General features: G+C 34.0%; 1 protein-coding gene and 1 long non-coding RNA gene across 3 annotated transcripts in view; one reads left to right on the top strand and one right to left on the bottom strand.

Annotated features, from left to right (window-relative positions):
- Positions 1-1,835: 1,835 nt before the first annotated feature.
- Positions 1,836-18,127, top strand: LOC119067711. Its single transcript, XR_005085998.1, has 2 exons — positions 1,836-1,868; positions 17,970-18,127. It is a non-coding gene; the product is annotated as an uncharacterized LOC119067711 (long non-coding RNA).
- LOC119067710 overlaps positions 3,341-18,146 on the bottom strand; it is a 49,399-nt gene continuing 34,593 nt past the window's right edge. For both annotated transcript variants that reach the window (XM_037170824.1, XM_037170825.1), the window contains exons 3-5: positions 5,378-5,460; positions 5,196-5,317; positions 3,341-5,128 (exon numbers count right to left, since the gene is read on the bottom strand). In XM_037170824.1, the coding sequence (XP_037026719.1) occupies positions 4,949-5,128; positions 5,196-5,317; positions 5,378-5,460 (385 nt within the window). In that variant the 3' untranslated portion in view covers positions 3,341-4,948. The remainder of the gene's footprint in view (positions 5,129-5,195; positions 5,318-5,377; positions 5,461-18,146) is intronic.

Genomic DNA, 18,146 nt, shown 5'->3' with positions numbered 1-18,146 from the left:
ACGATATTATCGTCCTGGATGAAAATTTTTTGGACGATAATATCGTTTTTTTGGACGATAGTATCGTCTAAAAAACGATAATATCGTTTTTTCGACGATACTATCGTCCAAAAAACGATATTATCGTTTTTTTGGACGATACTATCGTCTAAAAACGATATTATCGTTTTTTAGACGATAGTATCGTTTTTTAGATGGAAATAGGAAATAGGTTTCAGATGCTCCGGACATAAGTTTGGACACAGGATGTTCCGTTGCTCCTTCTTCACCTCAACCACCCAAAATGAAACGAATCAATTTTCTTCAAATTATAAATTACATAATTTATTTTATTAAAATTTTTCATACTTCCTTTCCTTCATTAAAAAAATGCATTTTGTTTCATATATTATCTTTAAACGCAAGATTAGTTTTTGTTTTGTTTTTATCTATAGTGTACTTCTGTGTATATTTTCCTTTCATCATTTTTTTTTATTCCTTTCTCTTCATTTTGTTTTAAGTTTATCTCCCATTTACACAAAACTTTAGCAAATTAATCGTTTCCAAAAATGTTTTTTTTTAATTTTCTTTTTGTTTTTTTTTTTAATTTAAAAAGATTTGATTTTTTCTAAATAAACAAAATCGTTTATTTAATGCGCAATGCAAATTGTAAATTGTTTTTTTCTTTATCTTCTTCTCCTTGTTGTCAATTATAATTTTTGCAAATAGATTTTTTTGTATTTAATGTTGATTGAAATTAATAAATAGAATTTTCAAAAAGAAAAAAAATCATTTTTGTTTTGTTTTGCAACTGAATTGAATCAATTTTTCTTTTAATAATTTAAATGTTATACGCCTTGTCATGTGAGTATAGCATCCATATATTATTTAAATAATTAAAAGAAAATATTTTTTATTTGTTTTGTTTACAAAATATAAGAAACGAAAGACACATTTTCTAACCTCGATACATTTATTTATATAATGCAAGTAGTTGTGTGATGTTATGCGAATAATTATGTTTTGAATTATATTTTTTTTAGGTTTTTTTAATCATTTTCTTTTCTTCATTTTAACAGTAAATAGTATAGTAACTTTTTAAGTTTTACTTTTATTACAAAAAATATATTTTTTTGTTGTTTTTTTTTAAATTTAATTTTTATTTTTTAGATTTAATTTTTCTTTATTAATTTGTAGAGGGTGGTGGTTTTACGTTCAATTATATTTTTTTTCTATTTTTTTGTTGTTGTTTGTCTATTTTGAAAAAGAGATAATTTCAGAGTACATGGATTTGATTTTTTTGTTGTTGTTGTCGTCAGAAATTTTTAAATTTAACAAAAAAAAAATGAATATGCTATTGGCACCGGGTGCAAATAGTCTCTCTATAATATTGTGGCTAATGACACCAGGTGCCAATAGTCTCTTTATTATTCTAATGCTAATCGCACCGGGTGCCATTAGCCACAGTATTATGAAGAGACTATTGGCACCCGGCAAAGTATTATAAAGAGACTTTTGGCACCCGGAAAAAAATTTGAATAAAAAATCTGGATATTTTGAAAATTAAACTTCTTTTGTACACAATCCTAGGGAATCCAACTTTTTACGAAATGTAACGTAAAGGCGGATTGTTCGATCCTGAGGAATTCATTTTACGAAATTCGTCCTTTTACGAAATTTAACGTAAAGGTGGGTTGTTCGATAGACTTAATTCTTTCACGAAATATAACGCAAATTCGTTTTGAACAATACTAGGGAATTCATCCTTCTACGAAAAGTAAAGTAAAGGCGGATTGTATGTACGATCCTAAGGAATTCATCCTTTTACGAAATTTAACGTAAATGTAGTTTGATCGATCTTAGAGAATTCGTCCTTTTACGAAATGTACGTAAAGGTAGTTTGATCGATCTTAGAGAATTCGTCCTTTTACGAAATGTAACGTAAAGGTAGTTTGATCGATCTTAGAGAATTCGTCCTTTTACGAAATGTAACGTAAAGGTAGTTTGATCGATCTTAGAGAATTCGTCCTTTTACGAAATGTACGTAAAGGTAGTTTGATCGATCTTAGAGAATTCGTCCTTTTACGAAATGTAACGTAAAGGTAGTTTGATCGATCTTAGAGAATTCGTCCTTTTACGAAATGTAACGTAAAGGTAGTTTGATCGATCTTAGACAATTCGTCCTTTTACGAAATTTAACGTAAAGGTAGTTTGATCGATCTTAGAGAATTCGTCCTTTTACGAAATGTAACGTAAAGGTAGTTTGATCGATCTTAGAGAATTCGTCCTTTTACGAAATGTACGTAAAGGTAGTTTGATCGATCTTAGAGAATTCGTCCTTTTACGAAATGTAACGTAAAGGTAGTTTGATCGATCTTAGAGAATTCGTCCTTTTACGAAATGTAACGTAAAGGTAGTTTGATCGATCTTAGACAATTCGTCCTTTTACGAAATTTAACGTAAAGGTAGTTTGATCGATCTTAGAGAATTCGTCCTTTTACGAAATGTACGTAAAGGTAGTTTGATCGATCTTAGAGAATTCGTCCTTTTACGAAATGTAGCGTAAAGGTAGTTTGATCGATCTTCGAGAATTCGTCCTTTTACGAAATGTAACGTAAAGGTAGTTTGATCGATCTTCGAGAATTCGTCCTTTTACGAAATGTAACGTAAAGGTAGTTTGATCGATCTTAGAGAATTCGTCCTTTTACGAAATGTAACGTAAAGGTAGTTTGATCGATCTTAGAGAATTCGTCCTTTTACGAAATGTAACGTAAAGGTAGTTTGATCGATCTTAGAGAATTCGTCCTTTTACGAAATGTAACGTAAAGGTAGTTTGATCGATCTTATGGAATTCATCTTATTGAGAAATGTAACGTTAAGGCGCATTGTTCGATACCTTTACGTTACATTTCGTAAATAGAATGAATTCCTCAGGATCGAACAATCCGCCTTTACGTTACATTTCGTAAAAGGACGAATTCCCTATGATCCAACAAAACGGCTTAACGTTTCATTTCGTAGAAAGATGAATTCCCTAGTATTGTGTTCAAAACAAGTTTAATTTTCAAAATGTTCGGATTTTTTGTTCAAATTTCAATTTTTCTGGGTGCCAATAGTCTCTTTATAATACTGTGGCTAATGGCACCGGGTGCGATTAGCATTTGTATAATAAAGAGACTATTGGCACCCGGTGCCATTAGCCACAGAATTAGCCACCGGGTGCCAATAGTCTCTTCAAAAAAAAAAAAAAACGTTTGATTGATACTTAAGTAGATTGGCTTTTAAAAATTATTAATTTTAATTAAAAAATGTCATGATCATGTTGTGGATTTTTTGTAATTTAATTTAATTTTTTGTTTTGTATTTTTCGTAGGTAGCGATAGAGTAAAAAAAGTCACATCGACTAATTTTATGTTTTTGTTTCGATTGGTGCGAATTATATTTATAACTGTTTCAACACTGCGGTACATTCAAAAAAGATTGGGTTAAAATTGGTTGTCGTTTGTTGTTGTTGTTTGATTTTCTCTACTAAAAATTCCTTTAGCGATAAGATAATGGATGAATGTGAAGTGATTGTGAGAGTGATAATTCGTCGTTTTGTGAGTTTTGAAAGATTGGACACACATATTTTTGTGGAACCTTTTTTTTATATAAATTTGATATGAATAGCGACAATTCTCCCTTATGCACACAGTTCCAAATTTGCAAATTTTCAATTTATACAGCAAAACGTTTTCAAACGCAACTAGCTACACGCTATTCAATAAACAATTCACTGGGGCTTCTCGTAACCTATTCTTCATTAATTCATTGCATTCGATCCACTTGTGGAACTACAATGCCATGGAAATAATGGAAATGTTTGCAAGTTTATTTGAACGTACCTCTCGTTCTCCATGTCTCTCGAATTCTATTTTGTTCAAAACATTATTTGTATCAATCCGGTTCATTTACAGAATTTCGATATAAATCGTAATTTCACTTACTTATTAGGCGTGAAATGTAAGATTGCCGAAACTGGCATCGTATCCCTCAATCAAACCGTTCAAATCTTTTTCTCACTAAAAGTATCTAGTAGCTGGAAAAATATCTGGACAAATATCGCTCACAATTAAAGCGTTGTAAGCGAAAACATATTTTCTTAAAAACACTCTGCCATATGCAGATGTCATGTAGATTTTATGTTTTTGAATACAGACCAAGGCTGGTACGTGAGGCTATCAAAATTGCAATTCTTTTCCTCAACCAAATATAAAAGAAAATTTTTTGCTTTATAAGTCTCTGCCTTCAATTACTTGATTAGTTCGTGTTCCTACTGAATCAGCAGCTGTTTAGGCAGCGCCATTTTTGGTATTTCCTCTGAGAATTGTAATTCCAGAAAACCTGCCCAACCGAGCCCTGGTTTACTGCTGCTTAATGACTTGTCTATCTCTTTACTCACACAATTTCAGTTGGATTTATAATCAAATTTGCACAAAATGTTCAAACGACCCTACAAAATAATTCCCCATTGTGGCAGCGGCATAATATCAAAAGCGTATCAGCAGAAATATATATTGGTCATTGTGTAGATTGAAGATTTGGGTGACTTTATAGTGTCTACGTAATCTCAAAATTCGCCACAGAGAATTTCAAATTTCCTACCAAAAATTCAAGCATTTAGTTCAGTATGGTCTCTTTTTCCATCTGTCTCTACCTCTTTTCGTTAAAAAAAAAACTTTCTGATTTTCCGTATTATTCAAAATATAATTTTTGTTTTCGCTTCATTTTTGTTTGCTTTAGTTTATACTCAAAATGTTCATCTACTTCCTTTGCATTGTTTTTTTCATTTTCTTTTTTTCTTTAATTTTTACTTTAGGTTTAAAACAACGTATCTTCTTACATTTTCATTCCACTCCTTACTTCACCATTTTCAGTTTGCACCATTCACAAACGAAAAACAAGAAAAAAAAAAATTTGAAAAATTCTTCTATTGGATAACACAGCAAGTACATTTCTTCTTCTTCTTATCATCGATTACAACATGGCTAGCGGATTGTGGTCCGGGCATTACTTGATTTGAGATTTGTGTTTGCGGTGCAGCGTCACCATTTTTCTTATCTTTTTGCGGTGATTTGATTCCATTTTTTGACGATTGCACTTGCGACACCTAAAACATTATTTGAGGGTGAGGATGTTTCCGTCCGTCAAACCGAATATATTAGCAAATCACTTACTTCTGCTCTTGTCGCACCATCTACAACAGCCGTGCCATTTTCTAGTGTGTGGTTATTTGTTTGTGCTGCACCATTTACAAAGTTCTGACTTAAATCACCGGTTGGAGTTATTGGCTTACCACCTTTATTCAATTAATTTCGAATGAAATATTGATGCCACTCTTCAATACGACAAAATTTACCTTTAATCATATTTACAATTTCGTCTGCTTCCCTTGACAAATCGCCACCAGGTCGGAATGGATTGTCCCATCCTGATTCGGTACTAAAAATAAGTAAAAAAGCAAAAGTTATAAAAAAATGTCAATGGGGAATGAGCAAAGAAATATTTTTCTGAATCTGAATACTACAATAACCGAAATTAACTTAGAAACTCTGCATCCTTTTACTTAGATACATATGCGAAACATAACAGGACATTACTGTTTATGTTTCAAAGCAATGTTGGATGGATTGTATTTGTGGGTTGAAGAAATGTGAATAAATGTCTAAGTAATTTTTGATGAATGTAACAATGTTAAGGAAAACCACAATTGCAACTTCAGATATTCGAGAAGGTCTCAAAGTAAGTGCTTGCTGCGAAAGTTCTTTTTTCTACAAAGACGAGCTTTCTGTGTACATGGAAGTCCTATTTGTGTACATGGGAAAGCTTTCTGAGTACGTGGAAGAGCTTTGTGTGTACGAGGAAGAGCTTTCTGTGAACATGAAAGAGCTTTCTGTGAACAAAGACGAGCTTTCTGTAAAAAAACGACGAGATTTCTGTGCACAAAGACGAGCTTTCTGTGAACAGCGACGAGCTTTCTGTGAACAGCGACGAGCTTTCTGTGAACAGCGACGAGCTTTCTGTGAACAGCGACGAGCTTTCTGTAAAAAAACGACGAGCTTTCTGTGAACAGCGACGAGCTTTCTGTGAACAGCGACGAGCTTTATGTGAACAGCGACGAGCTTTCTGTGAACAGCGACGAGCTTTCTGTGAACAGCGACGAGCTTTCTGTGAACAGCGACGAGCTTTCTGTGAACAGCGACGAGCTTTCTGTGAACAGCGACGAGCTTTCTGTGAACAGCGACGAGCTTTCTGTGAACAGCGACGAGCTTTATGTGAACAGCTACGAGATTTCTGTGAACAGCTACGAGCTTTCTGTGAACAGCTACGAGCTTTCTGTGCACATAGACGAGCTTTTATGTGTAAAAAGTCTTTGTAAATAGAAAAGTTTTGTTTGTTTTATTTGTAAGTATTCATATTTTCAAATGCCAGCAAATGTCAAATATAGCAGTACAGCTGATATTCATAATGCTGAAGTACTTAAAAAATAGGTAAAGGTAACCTAGTACATGATAATTAATGAAATAAATCTTTTTTAGCAAACATATTAACTGTTCACACCCCTTTTTCCAACGTTGACAAGCATTGAATCGTTGTCAATCAACAATCATCGTGTGTTTTTTTATTTAAACAACAGCAATGTCTATTACTCAGAACAAACAGAGTAATAAAAATTATATTCGTTTAACCGATATGATATCATGTTTCAAGTTCAGACATATTGTTGAGTGTCATTTTTTTTTAAATTAAAACGTAAGTTGATTTGCAAAAGTAAATTGGCTGTATGAGATTTTCAATTATAATTTACAAGCAACTGCGAATGAGCGTCGAATAAAAATTTCATTCTAATATCCATCGATGGGTGTCAGAGGTCGATGGTTTAGTTTTAGAGACGACTATATATATCATCTGTTATTGATAATGATATGATAACGTCAAAAATAAGAGTTGTCAGACGTATGTTTAGATTAGTGAAGTAAAAGATTTTGTACCAATTGGAATCTTCAAATCGGACACATTTTCCATTGGACTTTTTTATATGTGCCTAGATTGATATTGGTCCCTAGAACCTAAAACCACTTTCAAAAAAATACTTCGAAGCTTGTGTGGCTGGTGGGAGGTGATCGAAAACTGAAAACATGGACTTTTCTTACAGAAATTTCTCCAGGTACACGAGCCGTACAGTGTCGTGTGGGGTGTCATTACAAAGGTAATTGCATTTACTTTCGAGATATGTACAATTGACGTTTTTAACCGAAAAAAGACTGAAAACTCACACTTTTCTTAGAGAAATTTCTCGAGGTACACGAAACGTACATGGTCGTGTGGGGTGTCATATGAAAGGTAGATGCATGTTCTTTCAGGAAAAGTAGAGCTTACGAAAGTTTGGTAGCATCTTCGATGCAATATAAGCACTTAAACATTTCAACTTCACATAATTCATCGTAGATGCTACCAAACTTCTGTAAGCTCAACTTCTCCTGAAAGTACATGCAATTACCTTTCATATGACACCCCACACGACCCTGTACGGCTCGTGTAACTGGAGAAATTTTTGTAAGCAAAGTGCAAGTTTTCGGTTTTTGATCACCTCACACTAGCCACATAACCTTCGAAGAATTTTTTTGAAAGTGGTTTTGGCTGCTGGGGTCGAATACCTTATTGGGCATATATAAAAAAGTCCAATGGAAAATGCGTCTGATTTCAAGATTCTGTTTTTCAAAAGAATCCCTCTTAAAAATACTGGAAGTAACAGTTTTGATAGTTGAATAGTAGATAGTTGCTAGGTGACAGCAAAAAGGTAATGTCATTTGGGACACACTAAATCTGGTACGTTACCGTCAATTCCGTAAATCGAGATTTTTCTCGTCATCATCAAGGACTTAAATCTGAACGTTATCGTTGGCATGTTGGCGTGAAATGATTTATTAATGACTTTAGAAAATATTTGATTTTAACTAAGTATAGCCGCTAATGCGTTCAATAAATATGTTGTAATAACATTGACTGGTCTTCATAAATAAGGTGTTACCTAAATCGTCTCTGTTTTTCGTACGCATAATCTTCTCTAGGCACTTCAACCACATAATATAATGCTCCTCCATGAGATTGTGATGTTTTCATTGATTCTTTATTCACCATGTTTTCTGTTGGTTGTTCGTTTTTCGTTTCGTGTAGTAAAAATATAAATTTTATTCCAAAATCACTAGAGAATTTTCTTCTTTTAAATTAAAAAACAACATCAGCTTTTAAATGAATCATAAAACACTTCGTTGTTTACACTATACTGTCCGTAATGTTTACGTAGAATTTTTTTTTCCTTCTTTATATTCGTCGTGGAGGAGAGAAAAAAAGTTGTTAAATTTTACACATTGCACTATTTTTATATTTACTATTTTTGTATTTATGTTTTTTAAGTTAGCTTTGGTGAACAAATATTAAAATGATAGTAAAATTCGTGTAAATAAAAATTCACTGTTAGTGTTAGCTTAGGACTCATAAAACTTTGTTGCATTTTTAAGACCTACAAATCGTTTGCCTTGTACAGAAAGTAATTTTTTTTTTTGGTAAAACCTTGCAACTTCTCGAATCAACAATTAAATATTTGCCGTCTTACCAATTTTTAGGTCTCTTCGTTTTTACAGTGGGCGTCAGTGAAATATAGACATGCATTTTCTTCAGCAGTTTTCCAGCTCGTCTCCTAATATAAACAAAAGTTCTAACACTTGTTAAAACGGCTAACATAGATACACGCACACGAGGAGTGGTAAAACCGTATCAAAACGTATAGTAAATTCATGCCGGAAATTCACTGCCGTCCCGAAAAAGCAAATTTGTCTAAAAGGTAAGTCAGAAACGTATTCCTTGCACTTTGCAGGTACATAATCATGAAGCATTGATGAACCGTCTCAAATGTTGGATGTAATCCAAGTTATCAAATCAGAAGAAAAATATTAGTAAGCCTTGAATCAGTTTTCACTAATTCATTTTATGCTGTTTTACAATAAAGAATCAATAAAGACGTTTTTCTTAATATCTTGTGTCAATCTTTCGAAGTTTGTACTCAGAATCTAAGAGGTTATGGGCCCAGGAACGCAAGAAAATGGCAGAAAAAGAAGGAAATACAAAACACTTTCAATTCGACGGTACGAATTATAATAACTGGAAGTACCGAATTCGTGCGGTGTTAGACGTTGAAGGATCTAATGGACTACGTTGACGAAGTGGTCACCTTAGATGCAAATGATCGGGACTACCAGAAACATCTGAAGAAGGAGAAAGTTTGGAATATATCAAAGACAAAACGACGGCGAAGGACATCTACGGTACGTTGAAGTCCGTGTTGCCGGTCAATTACTGCTTCGAAAACGATTGAGCACTCTGAAATACGACGGACATAGCGATATGAGTAAGCATCTTCTGGAATTTGACAATATCATACGAGAGCTGAAAGGAATCGGTGCAAAGCTGGAAGAAATAGACGTAATATGCCAACTGCTGCTTACAATGCCACAATCGTATGACTCACTCATCACATCATTGGAAACGCTTCATCCGGAGACACTCAATATCGAATTTGTGAAGAGTCGTTTGCTGGACGAGTATCGGAAGCGAAACGTTAACAAAAGAAATGGAACATTCGATGGTGCAAGCGCTCCGACAGCTATGAATGCTTTTCGATATCAATGTCACAATTGCGGAAAAACGGGTCATAAGAGATGGCAGTGTCCTAGCCCGAACATAAATATACGTACAACGATTTCAATGGATATCGTGAAAATGGAAAGAAATGGCAAAATTCGAGTCCAATAAATGAAAACAGAGCCGGAGCAAAGTTAAGTGAAACTTGTGTAAATCGTTCCGACCTATAATCCGGACGAAACGGAAATTGAAGATCGGAATACGGGAATGGAAATTGGAAATGGAAATGGAAATTGGAAAAGAAATTTGGAAATGGAAACTGGAAATGGAAATTGGAAATGGAACTGGAAATCGGAAATGGAAATGGAAGCTGGAAAAGAAATTTGGAAATGGAAATGGAAATTGAAAATGGAAACTGGAAAAGAAATTTGGAAATGGAAACTGGAAATGGAAATTGGAAATGGAACTGGAAATTGGAAATGGAAATGGAAATTTGAAATTGAAAATGGAAATTGGAAATGGAAATTGGAAATGGAAATTGGAAATGGAAATTGGAAATGGAAATGGAAATGGAAATTGGAAAAGAAATTTGGAAATGGAAACTGGAAATGGAAATTGGAAATGGAACTGGAAATTGGAAATGGAAATGGAAGCTGGAAAAAAAATTTGGAAATGGAAATGTAAATTGAAAATGGAAACTGGAAAAGAAATTTGGAAATGGAAACTGGAAATGGAAATTGGAAATGGAACTGGAAATTGGAAATGGAAATGGAAATGGAAATTGGAAATTGGAAATGGAAATTGGAAATGGAAATGGAAATTGGAAATGGAAATTGGAAATGGAAATGGAAATTGGAAATGGAAATGGAAATTGGAAATGGAAATGGAAATTGGAAAAGAAATTTGGAAATGGAAACTGGAAATGGAAATTGGAAATGGAACTGGAAATTGGAAATGGAAATGGAAGCTGGAAAAGAAATTTGGAAATGGAAATTGGAAATGGAAACTGGAAAAGAAATTTGGAAATGGAAACTGGAAATGGAAATTGGAAATGGAACTGGAAATTGGAAATGGAAATGGAAATGGAAATGGAAATGGAAATTGGAAATTGGAAATGGAAATTGGAAATGGAAATGGAAATTGGAAATGGAAATGAAAACTGGAAAAGAAATTTGGAAATGGAAATTGGAAATGGAAATTGGAAATGGAAATTGGAAATGGAAATTGGAAATGGAAATTGGAAATGGAAATTGGAAATGGAAATTGGAAATGGAAATTGGAAATGGAAATTGGAAATGGAAATTGGAAATGAAAATGGAAACTGGAAAAGAAATTTGGAAATGGAAATGGAAATTGGAAATGGAAACTGGAAATGGAAATTGGAAATATTAGTAAGCCTTGAATCAGTTTTCACTAATTCATTTTATTCTGTTTTAATACATCGATCAATAAAGACTTTTTTCTTAATATCTTGTGTCAATCTTTCCTCAGTCTTTACTCAGAATCTAAGATCAAATTGAAAAACAAGTTATGTGAATCCACAGAAGTTTGATCAGGTATGAGCATCATAATATGTCTGATACGATAGATGTTGATAAAGCGAAGAATCTTGTCAAATTAAAATGATTTTTTGCCACTCCGTTAATATGATTTAATTGAAATCATCTGTTGATCGCATTTATTTTGGATAGTGCTAGAATGGACTGTCTATTACCACGCTATATTGTTATTTCCATCAAAATTTTGATAGCTTCTGGCATGTACAATGTTCGTTATTACTCAATTAGAATATGGTATAGCCACTGAGCTATTACAGACACGCAACACTAATAGCTGAACAATTGAATTCTTGCATAGATTTTTGTTATGCAGTTGAATGTGTTGAATATGCAGTTCCATTCATAAGTCGGTAAATCATTAGTTTCGAATTATAGGTTTCGGTATTAGTCCTCCCGCATTATGTTCGATCTATTTCGAAGGGCCTATTAATAGTAAAAAATTTTTACCGAATTTACTGAAAGTTATCGGTAAATTGAGTAAATATTCGGTAATTTGTGGTGAATGTCCGTAACTGTTGGTCAGTAAATTAGGTAAATAAATTTACCAGAGAGATGATAATATGGCGACTGTGATGTTACCTCTGTCGAAGCGACAGTAGCCATATTATCATCTCTCTGAAATCTACCAATAATAGGTTCCAGCTTGATATTTTCCGGCCTTTGTGCAGCCGGTTATGTAAAAAAAAATTGCAGAGATTCAACAAGTCTACAACATTTCCCTGGGTCATTCTAACGTTTTAGATTTTCTACCAAGGTTGCGTCCGAATTATGCAAGGAAAATGGAATGTAACCTTTAATTTGTGGAAGATGTGGAAAGTGCTATGACGGCAGAGGGCCCACTAAAAAAAAACAGAAACTGATCAGGACGATGTTTTGAAGGTTGTTATAGATGGCATTGGACTGTAAAATATAGAAAAATCGTTTGGCAAAATTGTAAGACTTCTGTCTTCGATCGCACAAATAAATAAACTTTCTCACAATGTTGAACGATTGATTTTTATGTGAACTCATTTGAGCATGATTTTGAACAGCAAAATAAGCTGGAATTTGATCAGATGCATGACAAGCATTATATGTGCAATCTGCATGACGATACAGAATGTGAGAAATGAAATATTGGATTACCGAAAAAGGGTTGATGTGCACAATATTTCTGTCTTTGCACAAGCGATTGAGTTAAATCCGAGGTTAAATCCATCAGACTCACGTCAAATAAAGAAATTGAAAACATTTTTTTTTTGTTTTCATATCCCCCTATCATTCATATACAGCAAACACGGTCACATATTAAACTGTGTTGTTATGATAACATAAAACGCTGTGTCACATCTACTAAAAATTCAGCTCTACAATGTATTCAACTTCATTAACGGCTAAAGGGTGGAGGCGGAATTTAATTCAAGTCAACACAAAATTGGCGGAAATAATGACTTACATCAACCTAACACCAATAAACCATCGTCTAACCAATTTTCTATTCCATTTAATTACTGCACACACATTCCGCATTTTCATTTGATGTTATAAGCAAAGGTCAAGAGTTGAATGAATTACATCCACTTTATTGACGGCACAAGGTGATGAATTTTCGAAATTTGACCTATTGATCCATCGTTATTGTGGGGGCACCGGAGAACAGGAAAAGGTACAGAAACGTTTTTGGTTCGGAATTGTCTTGAGACCATTTTTATGTGCCAGAGAGGCAAATACAGCAAAAGGTGGAAGCACAATAAAATGAAAGAAAAAAAATTGTTCAACAAAAAACGAGATTGGGTCCTGTTACTGTTTTAATCGGCAGACCGGGTATGTAATGTTGTTCAGTTGGGCGTGAATATTGCTCTAGTTTGACATTTTATTAAAACACTTTGTTTAAACAAAATAAACGACACACTTTTCCCAATTGTTCCATTGGAATTAGGCCAACATCACAGTAACATATAGTGCTAAATATACGAAATAACGTACAGCTTATACTCTGTTTCACGGAAAATCAATTTTCACTACTTGTAACACATAATTTTCTATTATATACGTGACATCATGAGAGTTGGAACAATTTTTGGCAATAGTAAAATGTTCCAGTGAGTTGATGTTCCACTTCCTCATTTATAAAAAACCCGGTACACGATTTTGATTTTAATTTTTTCTCTACTACTCTACTCTCTACTCAACTATATATTCGGTTAAACGACAAAAAAAAATCTGAATTTATCTTAGATTCGATCAAACGCACTCCGAAAAATTGAACTCGATAAAGTCAAAAACGCGTTATTTTCGATTTGGGATGTTTATAAGAAAATGTGAATTTTATAAATGGGAAATCACAAAAAAAAACTTCAACATTCCAGCACGCCTTATTTTGACTTATGTTCTATTTTGAGTCGCAATTCGTACTGGCAAGAATCATCTCGTATCGAAATAGGTTTGGTTAAAAATTTTTGCGCTCATCGATGGTAGGAAAATAGGGAAATTCGGTGAGAAATGTATATTTTTATGAGATGATGTTGTTTTTAAGTCGCGAGAAGAAGAACAAAATTTATGTCCGCAACAGAGACATATGGGACGTACACGTTTATTATGTAAAATTATTGAATTGAATGATGTTAAATCATCAACTCGATTTATTTAGCAATAACTTTGACTCATTTTTTTTTTTTCGTAGGACGAATGAAATTGGCAATGAAAAGACATATGAATGAAAGCTTTTGCGCAGTAGGAAAATTTTTGCGAGAATGAAAAACTCTTTGTCTCTCACATTATATCATATATTGCAAGCGGAAAAAAAATTAAATGATTAGGTGTGTTTTGGTGTATACTGTGGTGCTTCCTATATGTGTAATAGTCCGAGTGAAGCTTGCACAATTTTTGTTTTTTGTTTTTTTCTTCGTTAGCGTGGTGAATGTTTTAGTAATGCAATTTGTAAAATTTTCCTCTTATACTGGCAAAACGATGTGTTGATCATAAGAAAGGTATCAACAGATTGATATTGTAGAAATTGATTTTTTTTTTGATTGTCCAGCCCATCTCGATGTCCATGGCTTTCATTGTTTGCATGTAAGAGGCAAAATGCTCCTAACATCGTTGGTTATTTATAAAGCCAGGAAAACAACCACTGTAATTCGAGTGAATTTGTTGATTGCATGAGAAGCAAATTTCAGCAATTACAAGAAATTGGACATAAAGATTGATCTTTGACCGAAACGCATGAAGAGTAAAGTATTTATTTATGGTGGTTTTTGCATAAATATTTTTTGATATTTAATGGGAGCTGATTCACTCTATTGTTGATTTCATGAATGTATTTTGGTGGTTCGAAAATTACGGGAGCTAAACACACAGTAGCTCATGACTAACTTAAGCTAATGAAGTAATAGATTTTGCATTGACCTGCCGAAAAGTCTTAGGTCTTCGGTCTTAGGTAATCACTTTCATACGTGATAATCATTAATATTACTTCCGAAGTTTCAAGTTGTGTATTTGACAAGTGGGGTGTTACAGCCCGACCCGAAGGAAGAGATTCTGTTGATTTCATGAATGTATTTTGGTGGTTCGAAAATTACGGGAGCTAAACACACAGTATCTCATGACTAACTCAAGCTAATGAAGTAATAGATTTTGCATTGACCTGCCGAAAAGTCTTAGGTCTTAGGTCTTAGGTAATCACTTTCATACGTGATAATCATTAATATTACTTCCGAAGTTCCAAGTTGTGTATTTGACAAGTGGGGTGTTACAGCCCGACCCGAAGGAAGGGATTCTTTTGAAAAACAGCCTACCGAAATCGGACGTATTTTCAAGTGGACTTTTTTATATGTCCGTGGAAATGTATTCGAACCTAGAAGCCAAAACCACTTTCAAAAAAATTCTTCGAATTTTCGGCTGATGAAAGTTGATCAAAAACCGAAAACGTGCACTTTTCTTACAAAAATTTTTCCAGTTACACGAGCCGTACATGGCAGGGCTTACTTTAGAGAATTTTAATTCTGAAAATTCCGAAAATTCTGAAAAAGTTCCTAAAAAGTTCAGAAAAATTCTGAAATAATTTTTCGGAATTTTTCAGAACTTTTTCGGAACTTTTTCAGAATTTTCGGAATTTTCAGAATTAAAATTCTCTAAAGTAAGCCCTGGCACATGGTCGTGTCGGGTGTCATTAGAAAGGTAATCACATGTACTATTGAGCCGAATAGGGACTTATTGTGTTTAAAATTCATTGACACTGAAATGTGTGCAGTTAAAGTTTTCAACCGAAGACTTACACTGTTCTTAGTGAAATTTCTCGAGGTACACAAAACGTACATGGTCGTATGGGGTATCATTTGAAAGGTAATTTAATGCAAGTTTTCGGTTTTTGATCACCTTTCACCAGCCACACAAACTTCAAAGAATTTTTTTGAAAGTGGTCTTGGCGTCTAGGGTCGAATACCTTTCTAGGTACTTATATAAAAGTCCACTGGAAAATGCGTCCGATTTTGGTAGGCTGTTTGTCAAAAGAATCTCCCAGCGGATTATCACGTATGAAAGTGATTACCTATTCCGCCACATAAAACAACAATTTCATTTTACCTGACACATACGGATATTCATCTGTTATGGATAACAACGACAAAAATACTGACAAGCTCCTGGTAATATGGTGATTTATGTAAAATGTATGTAAACAAAATTGAAGTACAAGATTTAAAATCAACCGACTAAAAATACATATTTTGATCGATGGAAATAATAGACCCGACAATATTACTGGTCATATGGTCATCAGAAAGAGAATAAAAATTTACAATTAGTGACATCAAAGATTATGTTTTTTCCACAAAGAGTTTCGTAAGAAAAATTCGGTGTCATGTGAATGACTTCAAGAGATTCCAGCTGCTATACAAGTGTATGTACATAGTATGTGATGCAGTTGATAAAGAAAATCCATCATTCTATACTGCAAAATCAGACTATTGCACAACACATTCATTACAAACTCATTTTTCCTTTTCTTTCCTTTTTTTTTGTAAATCGTGCCTTACTCCTGTTTACGATAAAAACCGCTTTAAACTTCCATAGCTAATGCATAAATGATACGATAACCTCTGAGGGTTTTTAACCCCAAAAGAATATGCTTTTGAAAGCAGTACAATGTTTGCTGTTTGTTTACATTTCATCCACATTTTGCAAGCAGTTTTTCTGTGTTTTAAGGTTGAAGGTAAAAAAAAGGAGAAGTATGAACAGTGTTGCGACAACACAAATCACTGGATTAGACACATATATGTATGTACAGTACAACATGTCACACAGAGTCAATTTTAACACAAGTTTGAAAAAGAAAATAAACATAGCTAACGCCGACCCGTACGAAACACCTATTCGTATCAAAAGCCTTTAATGTGAAACTCTTCATTTCTCTCACTTCATTTTCTTCTCTGCTGAAAAACTATTCTCCCTTTAAAATCACTTACATAATCCACTCTTTGCCTTGTTATCATATACAACTAAATTGCCGGAGGCAATATAGACAGCCCCGTACGAAGTCAACTTTCATAAATTCCTATTTAAACAGCTATATACCGCTATATTTACCTATATTTCACTGTAAATAAACATTTCACAGAGGAATATGCTATTATATAACTCTATCTGCCTGTATATAGCTGTGTATAGGTATATATAGATGTCCATATATGGAATGCCTGAAGCACCCCACACACATAACAAATTATTTCCATGTTAACAGAAACTCTCTAAGCATCATTTTTCTCAAGATATTTCTATTTTACTAAAATCCAATATGGCCGCCGGCAGCCATTTTGTTAGGAGACCGGAAATAGTACCGATGCTTTACATTCGTTAATACCTTTCAAACAAAAAAAATTCATGAAATTCGGTCAAAATTTACTCGAGATATTGTCAAAATACACCACGTTCACTGTACTTCCGAGTAGCCAGATAAGAGCTCACTCCAAGAGACCTAGCTCACGCTCCGGAGAACATAATTTCATAAATTTTTTTTCCCTGATTGGTACGGTCAATACCTATCTAATAAAGCTAAAACAGACGAAATATGTTGAAATGTGGCCGACCTACAAGCAAAAACTGCTTGCCGCCCTGTGCCTGTTCCACACCAAGGGGTCTAACTCACGAGTCGGTCATCCGATTTCCATAAACTTTTTTTTTGTCGATCGGTATTGTAAATACCTTTTATTTGACGTATCACTTACAAGTTTAACGTTTAAATGTCCGGAGATATCTTCGAAAAACCGTAAAGCACTTATTGGGCCACAGCTCGGGAGGGGTCGATCCAAAATCACTCATCTTCGAACTTAGCCTGTCTTTTGACATTACCAAACGGGAAAAAAAAGAATTTTCAAAATCGGATGCGTTTTACTCAAGTTATCGTGCAGACAGACAGACGGACAGACGGACAGACGGACAGACGGACATTTTTTTTCGCGGATTTGGCATCTCTAGACAACCACAATAGGTTTCCCCTTACTCAGGGAGTCCAATTCGACGTGTTACAAACGTATGCGTAAACCTATAAGACCCCAGTACTTCGTACGGGTCTAAAAGGAAACGGAAAACAATTCGGTTTTTTACGAGTGAACTTTGTTTCAATTTCCAAAAAAGAAAAGAAAAGCAAAAACAAAAGCAAGAACTAAGGTAACATCATTGGAAACGGTACACGCATAGCAGAAATGTAACGTAAAGGCGGATTGTCCGATCCTGAGGAATTCATCCTTTTTCCAAACGTAACGTAAAGGTTAGTTTGTTCGATCTTAAGGAATTCATCCTATTGAGAAACGTAATGTAAAGGCGGATTGTTCGATACCTTTACGTTACATTTCGTAAAAGAATGAATTCCTAAGGATGGAACAATCCGCCTTTACGTTATATTTCGCAAAAGGACGAATTCCTTAAGATAATCTCTTTATAATACTGTGC

This window comes from Bradysia coprophila, assembly GCF_014529535.1.
Source record: "Bradysia coprophila strain Holo2 chromosome X unlocalized genomic scaffold, BU_Bcop_v1 contig_128, whole genome shotgun sequence".
NCBI lineage: Eukaryota > Metazoa > Arthropoda > Insecta > Diptera > Sciaridae > Bradysia > Bradysia coprophila.
The sequence above is the reverse complement of the archived record's forward strand: the minus strand, read 5'-3'. Positions and strand labels throughout refer to the sequence as shown.